The sequence below is a fragment of the Staurois parvus genome, unplaced genomic scaffold, assembly GCF_062004578.1.
Source record: "Staurois parvus isolate SC_StPar_1 unplaced genomic scaffold, SC_StPar_1.0 ptg000717l, whole genome shotgun sequence".
Taxonomy (NCBI): domain Eukaryota; kingdom Metazoa; phylum Chordata; class Amphibia; order Anura; family Ranidae; genus Staurois; species Staurois parvus.
The window spans coordinates 823563-840768 of NW_028318513.1; the positions used below are offsets into that span (position 1 = coordinate 823563).

The 17206-nt window shown below is 44.0% G+C and overlaps 1 protein-coding gene across 1 annotated transcript in view; it reads right to left on the minus strand.

Annotated features, from left to right (window-relative positions):
* ADIPOR1 (adiponectin receptor 1) overlaps positions 1 to 17206 on the minus strand; it is a 53055-nt gene that overhangs the window by 12471 nt on the left and 23378 nt on the right. The window contains exons 2-4 of the mRNA XM_089653634.1: positions 13298 to 13512; positions 1529 to 1654; positions 127 to 298 (exon numbers count right to left, since the gene is read on the minus strand). Of these exons, the coding sequence (XP_089509760.1) occupies positions 127 to 298; positions 1529 to 1654; positions 13298 to 13435 (436 nt within the window). The 5' untranslated portion in view covers positions 13436 to 13512. The remainder of the gene's footprint in view (positions 1 to 126; positions 299 to 1528; positions 1655 to 13297; positions 13513 to 17206) is intronic.

The window sequence follows — 17206 nt, forward strand, 5'->3', positions numbered from 1 at the left end:
CAAAAAGTTAAAAAACACTGCATTGGGTCTTCTTGAGAACATGTACTAATTAACCCAATTTAACTGGTTACTTTACAATCATGATTAAACCTCCCAAATATTTTGGATTTCACCCCGATCACTTACCTAATAAATGGGTCCATATGTTTCCAGTCTCAGTGTGTATTCGGAAAATACTCCTAAAGCAGGCACGGAATGATGGCATTGGGGGGCGGTGTCCATGAAGAAGATAGTCATTGTCTTTAAGCCAATCAGGAAGTACATCATATGGAATGACTCTCCACCGTCCTTCCCACACCTTTAAACCAAATTAATAAAGATTGAATAAGAATGCAAATATCTGGATTGTGTGTGCTGTGCACACAGCTCCCCTTAATGAATATACTTGGATACAAAATAAGCAGGAAAGAAAATCTGTTGATCATATGAAGTCTGCACATGTATGATCATGGCATAACCAATTGTACTGTCCACCAAAATTATTTGGAACCTTAAATGTGGATGTACCTGTAACATTTGGCCACAAACATGTCCTGGGCTAATTTTTAAAGCAAGGGGCAATGGTTTTCAAGTTGAAAGGCACCCTGTCAAGGGTGTAAAGGGTTAGTTCAACTTTACCAAAAAAACTGCCACTGCAGAGGCGTCTGTAGATAGAAACAAGCTGTGCAGCTCTGACCAAATTTGAATAATGCCCTTGTAACTTGTATGGTTAGGCAGTTACTGAATGACAGGAAGCATCAATGAACTAACAAGAGCGCTCATCAGTGCCCTGGTAGTTCATTGAGAACTACAAGACGTCAGCTGCAATGGCTGCCGATAGTTATAGTTCTCCCATTCACAGAACTCTTGTAATAGTGGGCGCGGGGGGGTTTGCTGCAACAGTAACCCTGAATACAGGCGTAACATGTTAGGAAAGGTGAATCTATCCTTTATGCTTCATGGACTAAACTGATATTTATAAAAAGGGAGCAAGCAGGACAACTTAGGGTATAGCCAGCTTAAACTTACAAAAAGAAACAAAAATGGTTTGTGCAATTCTGTGACATATTTAACACTTTATTTCCAGGGAAAGCAGTTAGCTGCTGCAGATTAGTACTATAAAATTCACATCCGAATTAGGAAATGTAAAACAAGGAGGTATGCAAAACCAAAAATCACTAAACTCTCATATAATCTTTACCATAACATAGTTGAAAAATGAATTTTTAGTCTTGTTTGCAGCTTTCATTAAAATACCTGGTGATACTGCCATGAAGTTTCTTATTTACATGCTGTCTATTATGAGATGAAAAAGCCCTATCCCGGTCTCAGATTTTTTTTTCTCCTGCATGGCCACCCTGCCACCTGCTCTACCAGTGGAGACCATAAGCATCCGTGGTTTTTCTGAATGCACTTGTCCCATTGTATTCTTTATGGTACACAGTGTTTAAGCAAAATCATCCAGTTATAGTTTATATCTACTTTAATATGCCAATTAAAAATATTATGCATTAAACATTTAATTGGTTAAGAACAAATGACTGTTCACCTTATATACAAATTCCTCCATCTTCTCCATGGCATGGTGTGCTTGCAAAGGTAGAGTCAGTACTCTGACCTCCTCCTCTTCTTCTTCTTCTTCCTGTGGCCCCTTGGCTTGCTGACTTTCATTTCCCTGCAGCAAAAGCATTTAAAAATTGTACTATTAAATACTAAACAGGACCAGTGACAAATGTACTAAAAGACTGCAGCTTGAATTGGATATTGCTCTCTCTACTGCTTTAAAGTATCAGGAGGACAAAATAAAATCTGCCCCTGTCATTTCTTGATTGTGCATGTATTTTGAATAAAGAATCTCATGTCCATTATCAATGCTGTATCAGACTGTATCAGGTAAAGTGTTTTGGCTAAATGCTCAGGAATTGTAGTGCATGGGTCACACATATACAACAATTGTTGCATATGCTTGCATACACACATTTATTAATTATTTTCTTTATTACAGGTACTTGTATAGTGCCATTATTTTATGCAGCACGTTACACATACAGTATATTATACACTCATAAGAGTCCCTGCCCTCAAAGAGCTTACAATCTAAGGTCCTTAACTCACATTCATGCACAAACTAGGGTCAAATTTAGATAGGAACCAATTAACCTAGCAGTATGTCTTTGCCTCTGTGGGTTTCCTCTTTTTTCCCCTCACGCTCCAAAGGGAGAACACATAAACAACAAACTGTTGCCAAGTTGGAGAGAGTCTGATTTGCAATAGATGTGTGTTTCATTATGTCCATAACTTGCTTGATATGTGTCCCTCTGTAGGCATTAAAAATACAGAACCATCAAAAAGAAGAAGCAAATGCTCATATGTCTTTAGATTATAATTAAAAGGAAGGATTCATTTAATATGCTAAACCTCCAGCAGGCATCAAAGGTTATTCTTTCATAGTCTTCACAGCTCCTGAAGAGCCCCATAGTCCATGTTGCTCCGTTTGGCAAATATTATCTTCAGTTTGACAATTTACTGACCAACAGCAAGGGGTAGGAGGTGGCATGCCAGAACTCTATTTAGCATAACTGAACATCCTAGGTGTTAGGGCTTCCAGAAAGCTAAACAAACGTGCTGGGTTTATATAGTTACATAGTTAGTCTGGCTGAAAAAAGACAAAAGTCCATCCAGTTCAACCAAAAAAAATAAAAAAAGTTATAATCCTATACCCACAGTTGATCCAGTGGAACGATGGCAATTAAAACTGAATGTTATTTTCCCATGCAGTGGAGCTGTGCCCGCACTGCATGGGTTAAGTGCTCGTTTTGTCTAGGGGCTCAAGGTAAAGCTATACTTACCTATTCCTCTGATCCTTCAGAAAACTGTACTCTCCCAAAGCCTGCGGTGGACTGTTCCTGCCGTCCTCGCTTCCAGAGCTGGTCTATGGGCGTGATGATGTCAGGAACAACCCATTCACAAGACCGCTAATGTGCAGGGGGGGCAGCAGCGGCGGGAACCGGTCTTGCTCTTGGAGGATCGGCACATTAGGTAAGCATATCTTTACTTTCTGAGCCCATAGACAAAAACGAGCATTTAACCCATAAAAAGCAGGCACAACCCCACTGTATGGGAAAATTAGAAACTGACCCGGATTTCTTCTTTAAATAGTTTGTTTGGACCAAGCTCACTATTACTCTGATGTGTCCCTTGTGCTGCTGGCTCCTTGTTTAGTTGAAATCTTTATTTTTGTTTAACTACATTTTTAAAGATAATTATGAAACAAACAATATAGAGATGTCTGAAATTTGTCTGATTTGTTAAAAAAGACTGTGCAATGAATAATTGTTGCTGATGCAACATGCAATGGTGTAGAGCAACTAAGCAGTGCTCTTGCAAAACTAGAAAGAACTTATGAAAATTATAAGAGACTTAATGAAAAAAGGCATTTTGGCTTACCTGTAAATTCTGTATCTTGGGCGTACAGCGCAGGAAACAGGGCTTGCATTGATAAACCATGAGTTATATGCAAGCTACCTGCAGGTGACTGCATACTGGCAACGAACTTTGCTAGGGCCACCCCTAGTGCACACAACTCCTCCCTACTCTGAGACTCCAGTTTTTTGCAAGCAATAAGTGACCACAGAAAACAGATGGTATGGCCCTGTGTTCGGTTCTAAACTCCAAAACAGTTTACAGTGAAGTCAAAATTCTGTATCTTAAATTGTACAGTATAGGACAAAGGGCTTGTAATACATAGACTACAAGATGTCCCCAATCATTACACTGGGGTTTGGGCAACAACACAACAAACAGAGGTGCCCATGGGCCCACATAAAAGAAGCATTAGAACAATTCCCCCCCCAAAAAACCCCCCCTAAAACAACAAGTTAAAGCACCTGGTGGCTGAAGCACACATCAGTTTAGGTCTGAACATCGACCTAGAGAACATGTGAACAAAAGACCAGGTGGCAGCCTTGATCTAACAAACAGATGCTTGATGCTGGAAAGCCCAAGAGACAACAATTGATCTGTTGTAATGAGCTCTGAGAGGAGGAACTCTGTCCCTAAGTGCATAAGCTCTGGAGATAAGTTGCCTGATCCATCTAGCAATGGTGGAGTCGGAAGCAGGGTGCCTTTTACAAGAGCTCACAGGCAGAACAAACAGGAACTCTGTTTTTCAAATTGAAGCTGTGGCTGCTAAGTAGACCCTCACTGACCAGACGACATCAACACAGTGCAGGGAAATGTCACTGGCATGTTCCTGAGAGGGACAGAGGAAAGGCAGGACAATATTCCCATTGAGATTAAAAGAAGAAACTACCCTTGGTAGGAAAGCGGGTCTTGGTCTCAAGACCACCTGGTCAATGTGCTTGACAAAAAAGGCCATCTTATAAAAATGGGCTGTCAGCTCAGAATCATGCATAACAGACATAATGGCCGCTAGGAAGGCAACCTTACATGTGAAGTCTTCCAAAGGGTTATCTATGTTAGCGCAAATGGGTGTCACGGGAGTACAGAGAGTACATGGTGGCACAGGAGGTCAAATTTGGATGAATATAAATACTCCCTGAAGAAGAGTCTTGATTAAGGACTGTGAAGCAAGAGATTTCTAAAAAAGAATGGATAAGGCTGAAACCTGTTCCTTAGGATATTCAGCACTGATGCTGGTCGAGACCAAATTGAAAAAGGCCAAGATTCGATCAAAGGAGTTGTTTGGGACTCAGATATCTGTCTTCCCATGAGGCATAAATAGGCATTCCATGTGTGACAGTAGATTTTGCAGGAGGTAGATTTTCTCACTCTGAATAAGATGGGGATGACTGAATCAGATACAGCCCTATCCTTCAGGAGCTGGGTTTCAACAGCCAAGTTATTAAAGTCAGCAATTATAAAGCAATTGTGGAAGACAGGGTCTGCCACTAGCAGATCTGGTGTGTTTGGAACAAGCCAAGGCACATTTTCCAGGATTCTGAGTTTGTCGGTGTATGATGTCTTTCTGTGCCAGTTGAGGAAGAATCTTTACCAAAGAGAAGGCAAAGGATCAACTTGAATTAAGCCCAAGGAATCACCAGAGCATCTACTGCAAGGACTAGAGGATCTGTTGTTCTGTGTAGTTTGTTGCTAAATCTGGAGGCCAGAATGTCCACATCTGGTTCGCCCATAGTTGACAGAGATTCTGGTAGATCTGGGGTGCAGAGACCATTCTCCTTGTTTAATGAAAGACAGTCTAGGAACTCGACCTGCCAATTGTCCACACCAGGGATGTGTAGGGTATAGAGAGCTGGAATGTGAATTTCAGAAGAAGTTTGGCTTCTGGTGCCCTCCTGATGATTTCTGTTCATCATATCTGTGGCATTGTCTGACTGCACCTTGACTTAATGATCTTGCAGAAGAGAAAGTCAGTGTTGTAGAGATAAATCAGATGGCTCTCAGTTCTAGAATGTTGAAGGGGGAGTTTTAAATCCACTGAGAAAAAAAAAGTCTCTTGGACAGTTAGGGAGTTGTAAAATTATCCCCTGGCAGGCAAGACTGGCATCAATTGTCACCATTTTCCAGAGCATAGGAATGAATTTCCCAACTTCCACGGCACAGCTGGAAATTCATTATGCCAGGGAAAGATTTGTCTGGTGGGATAGACTCCTAGTAAAGTCTAGAGCAAGGGTCTCCAAACTTTTTAAACAAAGGGCCAGTTTATTGTCCTTCCAGAGGGGCCAGACTGTGGCCAGTGTGAGTAGAAAATGTCCTGGTATCAGTGGGAGTAAATCCTGCCCCATCATTGGTTTTAACAGGAGAAATAGTGTCCCATTGTTGGTTTTAGCAGGAATAGTGCCCCCATAGTTGGTGTCAATGGGAGAAATAGTGCCTCATCAATGGTGTCAGTGAAAGGAATACAGCCCCATAATTGGTGTTAGAAAGGACAAAAATTGCCCATTTGATGGTGTCAGTGGGAGGAATAGAGCACCATTAATGGTGTCAGTTGGAGGAATAGTGTCCCAAGGGTGGGGCAGAGGCAAGCCACAGATTGGAGACCACTGGTCTAGAGAGTGGATCTGTTTGATCCATGACATGCGGCTGGTGAGTTGAAGTGTCCTGGAGTCATTGGGCAAAGGGGACTGCCTTGAATGAGGCTACCATTAGGCCTAGATCCTTCATGCAGAAGCAATCTGATCGGGTGCTATTTGGTTCAGCAAGTCTGCGTCTGGGACCTTGGAGAGGCAGTCTTTTATGGAGGAGGGAACACTCTGGCTTGGGATGTGTCCAAGACTAGACCCAAATACTCCAGGTGGTGTGAGGACTGGGGAGCAGACTTTGGGAAATTGAATAACCAGCCAAAGGTTGGAAGGAAATAGAAAGTGCTTTTGACGTTGGCTGACAATGTTGTGGCAGAGGAGTCCATCAGTAAAAGGTCGTCCAAGTACCCTGTGCCAGATTGCTCCGGAATTTTGGTAAACAAAGAAATCTGTTCATAGGGGCTCTGAAAAGATTTGAATAAAAACCTTGGAACCTTTTGTCATGCCTATACATAGGTTCACAGCAATAGATTCCGAATCCATATACCACACATAGAATCATCTCCAAACCTTTTACCTGCTTGATTGATGAAGAAATAACAAAGGAGTAGCCCATACCTGGCAATGAAACAGCTTTTGATTCCACTGTCCAATTACTTTTGGTCCCTTGAAAAAGGGGGGGATGGCTACTCTTAAGAGCTGTAATTCCTAAACCCTTCCTCCAATTTGGATGTACATACCCTCAAATTAAATCGGAGAGTGTGCACTTTCATCCCACATCCATTATATAACTATAGTTGAATATGTTTTGGTAAATGCCTGAGAAAAACTAAAATAAATATATGGAGCTAAAGTTTTATATATATATATATATATATATATATATATATATATACACACATACATACATACACACATACATATATACACAGTCAGGTCCATAAATATTGGGACATTGACACAATTCTAACATTTTTGGCTCTATACACCACCACAATGAATTTGAAATGAAACGAACAAGATGTGCTTTAGCTGCAGACTGTCAGCTCTAATTTGAGGGTATTTACATCCAAATCAGGTGAACGGTGTAGGAATCACAACAGTTTGCATATGTGCCTCCCACTTGTTAAGGGACCAAAAGTAATGGGACAATTGGCTTCTCAGCTGTTCCATGGCCAGGTGTGTGTTATTCCCTCATTATCCCAATTACAATGAGCAGATAAAAGGTCCAGAGTTCAGTTCAAGTGTGCTATTTGCATTTGGAATCTGTTGCTGTCAACTCTCAAGATGAGATCCAAAGAGCTGTCACTATCAGTGAAGCAAGCCATCATTAGGCTGAAAAAACAAAACAAACCCATCAGAGAGATAGCAAAAACATTAGGCGTGGCCAAAACAACTGTTTGGAACAATCTTAAAAAGAAGGAACGCACCGGTGAGCTCAGCAACACCAAAAGACCCGGAAGACCACGGAAAGCAACTGAGGTGGATGACAGAAGAATTCTTTCCCTGGTGAAGAAAACACCCTTCACAACAGTTAGCCAGATCAAGAACACTCTCCAGGAGGTAGGTGTATGTGTGTCAAAGTCAACAATCAAGAGAAGACTTCACCAGAGTGAATACAGAGGGTTCACCACTAGATGTAAACCATTGGTGAGCCTCAAAACAGGAAGGCCAGATTAGAGTTTGCAAAATGACATCTGAAAAAGCCTTCACAGTTCTGGAACAACATCCAATGGACAAATGAGACCAAGATCAACTTGTACAAGAGTGATGAGAAGAGTATGGAGAAGGAAAGGAACTGCTCATGATCCTAAGCATACCACCTCATCAGTGAAGCATGGTGGTGGTAGTGTCATGGCGTGGGCATGTATGGCTGCCAATGGAACTGGTTCTCTTGTATTTATTGATGATGTGACTGCTGACAAAAGCAGCAGGATGAATTCTGAAGTGTTTCAGGCAATATTATCTACTCATATTCAGCCAAATGCTTCAGAACTCATTGGACGCCGCTTCACAGTGCAGATGGACAATGACCCAAAGCATACTGCAAAAGCAACCAAAGAGTTTTTTAAGGGAAAGAAGTGGAATGTTATGCAATGGCCAAGTCAATCACCTGACCTGAATCCGACTGAGCATGCATTTCACTTGCTGAAGACAAAACTGAAGGGAAAATGCCCCAAGAACAAGCAGGAACTGAAGACAGTTGCAGTAGAGGCCTGGCAGAGCATCACCAGGGATGAAACCCAGCGTCTGGTGATGTCTATGCGTTCCAGACTTCAGGCTGTAATTGACTGCAAAGGATTTGCAACCAAGTATTAAAAAGTGAAAGTTTGATTTATGATTATTATTCTCTCCCATTACTTTTGGTCCCTTAACAAGTGGGAGGCACATATGCAAACTGTTGTAATTCCTACACCGTTCACCTGATTTGGATGTAAATACCCTCAAATTAAAGCTGACAGTCTGCAGTTAAAGCACATCTTGTTCGTTTCATTTCAAATCCATTGTAGTGGTGTATAGAGCCAAAAATGGTGTGTGTGTGTCTGTGTGTGTGTGTCTGTGTGTGTGTGTGTCTGTGTGTTTGCGTGTCTGTGTGTGTGTGTGTGTGTGTGTGTGTGTGTGTGTGTGTCTGTGTGTCTGTGTGTCTGTGTGTCTGTGTGTCTGTGTGTGTGTGTGTGTGTGTGTGTGTGTGTGTGTGTGTGTCTGTGTGTGTGTCTGTGTGTGTGTCTGTGTGTGTGTCTGTGTGTGTGTCTGTGTGTGTGTCTGTGTGTGTGTCTGTGTGTGTGTCTGTGTGTGTGTCTGTGTGTGTGTCTGTGTGTGTCATATATAATTTGATTACACACTATTATTGCTTATAAAACAGTAAAAATCATTGTTATACGCAACCATTTTTTATGAATGAAATCCATTTATTCAGTGTGTACTATTGTAATTAGCCACAGCTAATCACATGGTACAGATGGGCTTTGATTGGCCCTGTCTATACCATGTGATCACTTTGACCAATCACAGAGATCAACACAATAGTACACAATTAATGGTTTGAATGGAAGTCATTCATTGTGTACAACTGCTACGTGATCTGCTGTGATTGGTGACAGCCTCCCTGTGATGTCATCACATACAAGAAATGAACTGGAACTTGGCGCCATCTTTGCCAACTTGTTTTAAGCTTTTTACACTGCAAGAAGTGTTTTATCTGCTTATTATTACCTGTGTGAGCTTACCATACATCTGAGGAACAATACTGGTAAAGAATACTGGGATTGACGTGGAGAATTGTTATTGATGTTGAACACATAGAATGCTTATGAGCACTCTGAATAAGGGGGTCTTTGCATCTTGTAAGCCCACATCTTCTCCTTACTGTGGTGGTGGGTGACACTGGTGTTGGGGGTTAAAGCAAGAATCTGTGGAGTATTCACACTTTTGATTCACTCACTGTGGACTATTTTTTCCACTGTCTTTTTAGTTCAACATTATATTTATGTTTTTTCTGGAGGGGACTCATACCCTTTTCATTTACTCTGGACTTTCGTTTATGGCACCTTTTAATGATAATATTTTGTGAACAATTTCTGTTCTCTGTTTTAATTTTTTAGCACAACACTTATTTTTGAATTCCATGTAATTACAGAGCATAAATTTTTTTGTGTTTGCTGCTCACATTCATTTTCTGCACAGTTTTGCGTGGTTTTCACCCTGTTTTATGGTTTACAGATACAACCGACCCTTTAAAAACAACCATAATGTTGATGTGGCCTGCAATGAAATTACGGTTTACACTCCTGTTCTAGATATTGCAGGATTTAAATAGTGAGCAGCTGCTGGAATACTTTCATGCTGCTCATTCCTTAGTTTATCAGGGCAGCTTTTCATTTAGTGAAGTTCAGCCACTGATTCAAATCTGCTGTGAACTGGTTTTGTGCGATTTTTCTCCTCCCTTTAGTGTGTCTTAGGTGTGGCCGTTGAAAGGTGATAAACCCTAATTTCTTGCATAAATTCAGTATATGCACAGGAGACTCCGCTGGTATATTTATCTAGTCAGATGGAAACTGCAAGGTATGTTTTGCTCAACCAACTTTAATCCGCAGCCAACTTACAGCAATTAATTTCTGCCTGTAGACACCAACTTCCTCAAAGATCTTCTCTGTTACCCATATCAACCACTTCAGTCCCAACCATGTATCAGTGCTTCCTGTTCTTGCTCAAACAGCTGTACTGTCCCTGTAACTGATGTTTCTTTCCACAGCCCTGTTACCTATGGCAACCCCTCAGACCCCTTTCCTGCTACTTCTCCCTCTCAGATTCTCACTGTTCTAATTTTCCCACCAACAGTACAAGCTGATTGAAGGCCTTGAAATCACCCACAGGACTCGTGTCCAAACCTAAAAACAGAAACAAACTTTTTCCCAACCTACTCTGTTTTGTCACTGTCCACTCTCGTCTTAACCATTGTTCAGCCAGATCCTGTGCTAGTTCCAGCTTTCATACAGTTGAACCTTGTTCCTGCTCCAAGCTCTGATGTGTGTGTTTCCATCAGCTGCCAGTGGGCCTGTATCATTGATAACCATTGACTGACCCATCTGCCTTCAAGTCTAAAACCAGCCTGCCTCTGCTCCTGCTGCCTCAGACCAGCCTGTTCCCGCACCAGTTGCTCCATGGGTCCAGCCTTATTTTGTGCCAGCTGCTCCATGGTTCAGCTTGTTCCCATGCCAGCTGCTCCACAGTCCAGCATGTTCCCATGCCAGCTGCTCCAGTATAGCCTGTCATTTACCAGCTGCTTCAGTCTAGCCTGTTCCCATGCCAGTTGCTCCAATCCAGTCTGCCTCCATGTCAGCAGCTCTAGTTCAGACCGTTCAGGGCAGTTGTTCCAGTCTTATCTGTTCTAGTGCCGGCAGCTCTAGTCCAGTCTGTGCTCATTGATCTTGCCCAGACTGCGTCCATGACAGCTGCGCCTGTCCAGACTGTTTCTGAGCCAACTTCTCATGTCAGCCTGTCAGTGCTCAGACCATACGCCGCACACTGCATCAAAATGGTCTGCATGACTGTCGTCCCAGAAGGAAGCCTCTTCTAAAGATGATGCACAAGAAAGCCTGCACACAGTTTGCTGAAGACAAGCAGACTAAGGACATGGATTACTGGAACCATGTCCTGTGGTCTGGTGAGACCAAGATAAACATATTTGGTTCAGATGGTGTCAAGCGTGTGTGGCGGCAACCAGGTGAGGAGTACAAAGATAAGTGTTGCCGACAGTCAAGCATGGAGGTGGGAGTGTCATGGTCTGGGGCTGCATGAGTTCTGCCGGCACTGGGGAGCTACAGTTCATTGAGGAAACCATGAATGCCAACATGTACTGTGACATACTGAAGCAGAGCATGATCCCCTCCCTTCAGAGACTGGGCCGCAGGGCAGTATTCCACATAATGACCCCAAACACACACCTCCAAGACGACCACTGCCTTGCTAAAGAAGCTGAGTGTAAAGGTGATGGACTGGCCAAGCATGTCTCCAGACCTAAACCCTAATGAGCATCTGTGGGGCATCCTCAAATGGAAGGTGGAGGAGCGCAAGGTCTCTAACATCCTCCAGCTCCGTGAAGTCGTCATGGAGGAGTGGAAGAGGACTCCAGTGACAACCTGTGAAGCTCTGTTGAACTCCATGCCCAAGAGGGTTAAGGCAGTGCTGGAAAATAATGGTGTTCACACAAAATATTGACACTTTGAGCCCAATTTGGACATTTTCACTTAGGGGTGTACTCACTTTTGTTGCCAGCGGTTTAGACATTAATGGCTGTGTGTTGAGTTATTTTGAGGGGACAGCAAATTTACACTATTATACAAGCTGTACACTCACTACTTTACATTGTAGCAAAGTGTCATTTCTTCAGTGTTGTCACATGAAAAGTTATAATAAAATATGATATAGTTTTTAGATATATTTTACTCTTTTTTTAATATATTTATTCTTATTAGGTCAACTTATTACCCAAAATGTATCTTTTTTTTCAAAATGGTATAGTTTAATGGCTCAAAATTTGTCTACATTTTTAAATTTTTTTTTTACACCCCCCAATACTATTGACTATTTGGTTTTAAATCTGATCCCATGGAGGGGATATTGTATGGTTATCGGATTGATATGTTCTTTCTAGCCCTGATGAATGGGGTGCTCTTGGACCCCCAAAACGCATTGGCTACTTTATGAACTGTATCCCTGGATTTTATTGGAATAAATGTGTACCTGGGCCTCTTAGTAGTGGTCTGGCACTTCAATTTAAATTTTTGTTACATTGCACTACAAGCCAAGGAGGATGTGCAGATCCTCTGGGGTGTAGAAGGTACCTGCCTGGGAACCAGATCATTTGGATCACCATCAATACTTCAAGATAACAATAACAGCGAGATAACCCTATGTGTCCAGCACTATCCTTTCCTCAAATATGCAGAACTGGTACTAGTGACAAGTCTAGCTACCCAGGCGTGGAGTGTCCTAATATGGTGAGACACCCTGGCATCACAGTACCTGTGCTGTTTAAAGACCCCAGTGCTAAATTCTGAATGAACCATGAAATGTTGGGATAATCCATTGCTTTGGTGGACTTGGAAAATCAAGAGTCATGTGTTATAGTAAAGCCTGTTGCCAGACCCTGAAGGTGGGGCATCCAGCTTATCTCTGTACTCTGACAGTGGGAAGTCTTCTCATTGGACATGCATGGGGTCAAGCCTTCTTGCTAATTCCTTGTACTACAGGAGAGGGCAATCTGCAAGAGCTGGTTGGATGAGTACTACTAATTTACCAATGACTTCTCAAAGACTGTCTGTTTTACCACTATCACGTTGTGGACTTTTGTGCCCAAGACATATTGGAGCGTCATGGGGCTGCTCCTTAAAGAGGGAGAACTGTCAGGAACAACAGCACCTGCTAGTGGCACTGTACCTGATCTTTGCTCTGGCCCCCTTCCTGACCCACCTCACACGCTGTTTGTTTTGCTTGCCTGACCCTTCCTTACTCAATCTGTCCCTTTGCTTTGTATAAAAGTGTATAATAGTTGTTTTGTTAGGTAGTTTTAGTAGTAGATTTCACTTGTCATGTGTGCCTCACTATTCTTTGTATATGGTTTTGGAAGGTTTTTGCTTTGTTATTAAATAAACTTTAGTATAATTGAACTTAGTTTGGAAGCAGTCTCTGATACACAGAAGCTATCACCCCTGCTTTTGCTGGATATCAGCACTTGGAATCCTTACAATAGTAATTGTTACTTTCATATTTTGTATCTTAAGTAATATCAGAAAGCAGTATGCTTGTTTACTCACACAGCCTGAAGTCTGTCCAATTCTCTCTCTTCCTGTTTCAAGGAGTGGTCCTAGTTCTGTTAGCTCCAAATCATCAGCATCACCTCTGGGGCTGCTGGACAAGCCACCTTCTTGTCCTGAGGCTTTGCAAGTGGCCATGAGGCCTGTTTATGAAGGGGTGAGAGAGAACTTTGCTGGTTGGCACTTATGTTCCTCCTTATGTATTGATTTTTAACCTAAAAATACAAAAACATAAATTAGAGGTGTGCCTTATTTGATGTACAAAAATAGAGATCAATAACTGGCCATGCAGCTGATACACGTAAAAATTGTTTAGTGCACTTAAAGCTAAACTGCAAACAGATATAACAAGAATGCCAATTAATGCAGAACGATTAAACAAATATATGAATTTTGTTTTAATTGCAACTAGTACAAGTAATTGAATGTGTATAGATATAAAAACACCTGTATGCCCCTGCACAGTAGCACGCTGACTGGTAAAAGAAGGGTGTGCACTAGAAGCCATTTAGATTCTGCTGCATGCACATGTGCCTATGGGGAACATGCTGTTAGAAGCTGAGGGATAAGTCCGTAGCAGAGAGATGACCTTCGTTGTCAAGTCAGGGATGTATCTTGACCAGTAATCATGACTAAGTTGTACTGCTACTGCAAATGAGGTTGGGGATGAGACTCTTCCAACATAGATGCCTGAATCACAAGAAATAATGTGCAGAATAAATGAGAGGGGAGGGGAAGAAAGGGGAGGGGAAGAAAGGGGAGGGGAAGAAAGGGGAGGGGAAGAAAGGGGAGGGGAAGAGAGAGAAGAGAAGAGGAGAGGGGAAGAGAGAGAAGAGAAGAGGAGAGGGGAAGAGAGAGAAGAGAAGAGAAGAGGAGAGGGGAAGAGAGAGAAGAGAAGAGAAGAGGAGAGGGGAAGAGAGAGAAGAGGAGAGGGGAAGAGAGAGAAGAGAAGAGAAGAGGAGAGGGGAAGAGAGAAGAGAAGAGGAGAGGGGAAGAGAGAGAAGAGAAGAGGAGAGGGGAAGAGAGAGAAGAGAAGAGGAGAGGGGAAGAGAGAGAAGAGAAGAGGAGAGGAGAAGAGAGAGAAGAGAAGAGGAGAGGAGAAGAGAGAGAAGAGAAGAGAAGAGGAGAGGGGAAGAGAGAGAAGAGAAGAGAAGAGGAGAGGGGAGGGGAAGAGAGAGAAGAGGAGAGGGGAAGAGAGAGAAGAGGAGAGAAGAGAAGAGGAGAGGGGAAGAGAGAGAAGAGAAGAGGAGAGGGGAAGAGAGAAGAGAAGAGAAGAGGAGAGGGGAAGAGAGAAGAGAAGAGAAGAGGAGAGGGGAAGAGAGGAGAGAAGAGGAGAGGGGAAGAGAGGAGAGAAGAGGAGAGGCGAAGAGAGGAGAGGAGAGAAGAGGAGAGGAGAGGGGAAGAGAGGAGAGGGGAAGAGAGGAGAGGAGAGGAGAGGGGAAGAGAGAAGAGAAGAGAAGAGGAGAGGGGAAGAGAGGAGAGAAGAGGAGAGGGGAAGAGAGGAGAGAAGAGGAGAGGCGAAGAGGAGAGAAGAGGAGAGGAGAGGGGAAGAGAGGAGAGGAGAGGGGAAGAGAGGAGAGGAGAGGGGAAGAGAGGAGAGGAGAGGGGAAGAGAGGAGAGGAGAGGAGAGGAGAGGGGAAGAGAGGAGAGGGGAAGAGAGGAGAGGGGAAGAGAGGAGAGGAGAGGGGAAGAGAGGAGAGGAGAGGGGAAGAGAGGAGAGGAGAGGGGAAGAGAGGAGAGGAGAGGGGAAGAGAGGAGAGGGGAAGAGAGGAGAGGGGAAGAGAGGAGAGGAGAGGGGAAGAGAGGAGAGGAGAGGGGAAGAGAGGAGAGGAGAGGGGAAGAGAGGAGAGAAGAGGAGAGGGGAAGAGAGGAGAGAAGAGGAGAGGGGAAGAGAGGAGAGAAGAGGAGAGGGGAAGAGAGAAGAGAAGAGGAGAGGGGAAGAGAGAAGAGAAGAGGAGAGGGGAAGAGAGAAGAGGAGAGGGGAAGAGAGAAGAGAAGAGGAGAGGGGAAGAGAGAGGAAGGGAAGAGAGGGGAAGGGAGGAGAGGAGAGGGGAAGAGAGGAGAGGGGAAGAGAGGAGAGGAGGGGAAGAGAGGAGAGGAGAAGAGAAGAGAAAGGAGGAGAGGGGAAGAGAGGAGAGGAGAAGAGAGGAGAAGAGAGGGGAGGGGAGGAGAGGGAGGGAAAGAGAGGGGAGGGGAAGAGAGGGGAGGGGAAGAGAGGGGAGGGGAAGAGAGGGGAGGGGAAGGGAGGGGAAGAGAGGGGAGGGGAAGAGAGGGGAGGGGAAGAGAGGGGAGGGGAAGAGAGGGGAGGGGAAGAGAGGGGAGGGGAAGAGAGGGAGGGGAAGAGAGGGGAGGGGAAGAGATACAATTTCCTGCCCATACATCCCCTTCTCAGAAGCTGCACGAACTGGAGTGTGGTCGGGCATAGGGGGAGGCAGAGCAGATTCAGCCTCTCTCCTCTCCTACTGGTGAGGAGGATGGGGCAAGGGGCTGGGCACTAAGGAGCACACAGGGGGACTCAGAAAGAAGGAAAATCTGATGGATGATTGGTCAGGGGTGATCGGTGCAGCGGTGGGGAAGTTACAAGCACTGACCCTCCTGTATGGCCTTTGTAATGTACAGCGCTGAGCGAACTGTTGGCGCTTTATAAATACTGTATAATAATAATAATAATGGCTTTCAATTAAGCAGGTGGAAGCCGCTTCTCCTCCACTCGGATTTCAGCTGCTTCATTGAAAGCCATACAGGGAGATCGGTGCTTGCAACTGCCCCCACTGCCACACCTATCATTCCTGACAGTTGATTTCACCTGCTATAGTCTGCCCGGGGGGAAGGAATAAGCTGAATGGGGGGCACAATTGCCCCCCCTGTAGCAACGCCACAGCCGGTGCACAATCAGGGACCCATAAGAGCACCAAGTCCCAAGCCTGGACCAACAGTGCAGGAAATATAAGCAGAGGGAGGGGACGGGGCAGAGTTGTGGGGGAGAAGGGAGAGAGGGCAAAAACATTGGCGGTGAATGGGGGCAGGAAAAGGCACCGGAGGGATGTTAGCTGAACGCAAGGATTTTTCTCAGGGGAAAGTGCATTTAATCGCCCCTCCTATCCTGGCGCTAGCCATGGACACACTCACCCCCACATGTCCACTAGCCAAATCCAAGCAGGCAAGTAGAAATTTTCAGCCGTGCATTAGACCTTAGTTTTCTTTAGCAAGCAATGCAGAGTAACACGGGGACAGAATGGAGAGTGGCCTATGCCCTGTACTCCAAGATATGGAATTTACAGGTAAGTCAAAATTTCTCATATCCTAATCATAACAGTACAGGCTCAAAATTCATAGACCCTGATACATCCCCAACCAATGAATAAAAAGAATGGGCAACAAGGCAAACAACTGTGCCAACAGGCTCAATGAAAACAAAGGTTATATGACCCAACTCAGAGTGCTGATACAAAAATGTTGTGGGTAAAAAATGCATTATTAGAAGCTTGGATGTTCACCTGGTAGAACTTGGTGAAGGTATGAACTAAACACCAGGTGGCAACCTTGTAAAGCCGGGCAACAGAAGCTTGGTGTCGGAATGCCTAGGCAATACCGAATGATCTAGTGGAATGAGCATGTAAGAGTGCTGGTGGTGTCTAATCCTTTAGAACAGGGGTCTCCAAACTTTCTAAACAAAGGGCCAGTTTACTGTCCTTAAGACTTTAGGGGGGCCGGACTCTCACTATTGGGGGAAGAAAGTCCTGATATCAGTGGGAATAGACAATACCCCATCTTTGAAGTCAGTGAAATAGTGCCCCAACGTTGGTGTCAGTGGTAGGATTGTGCCCCATCAATGGTGTCATTGGAAGGTTGTTGTGACCCATCATTACTGCCGTTAGGCCCCATCTTTGATGTCTTTGGGAGGAATTG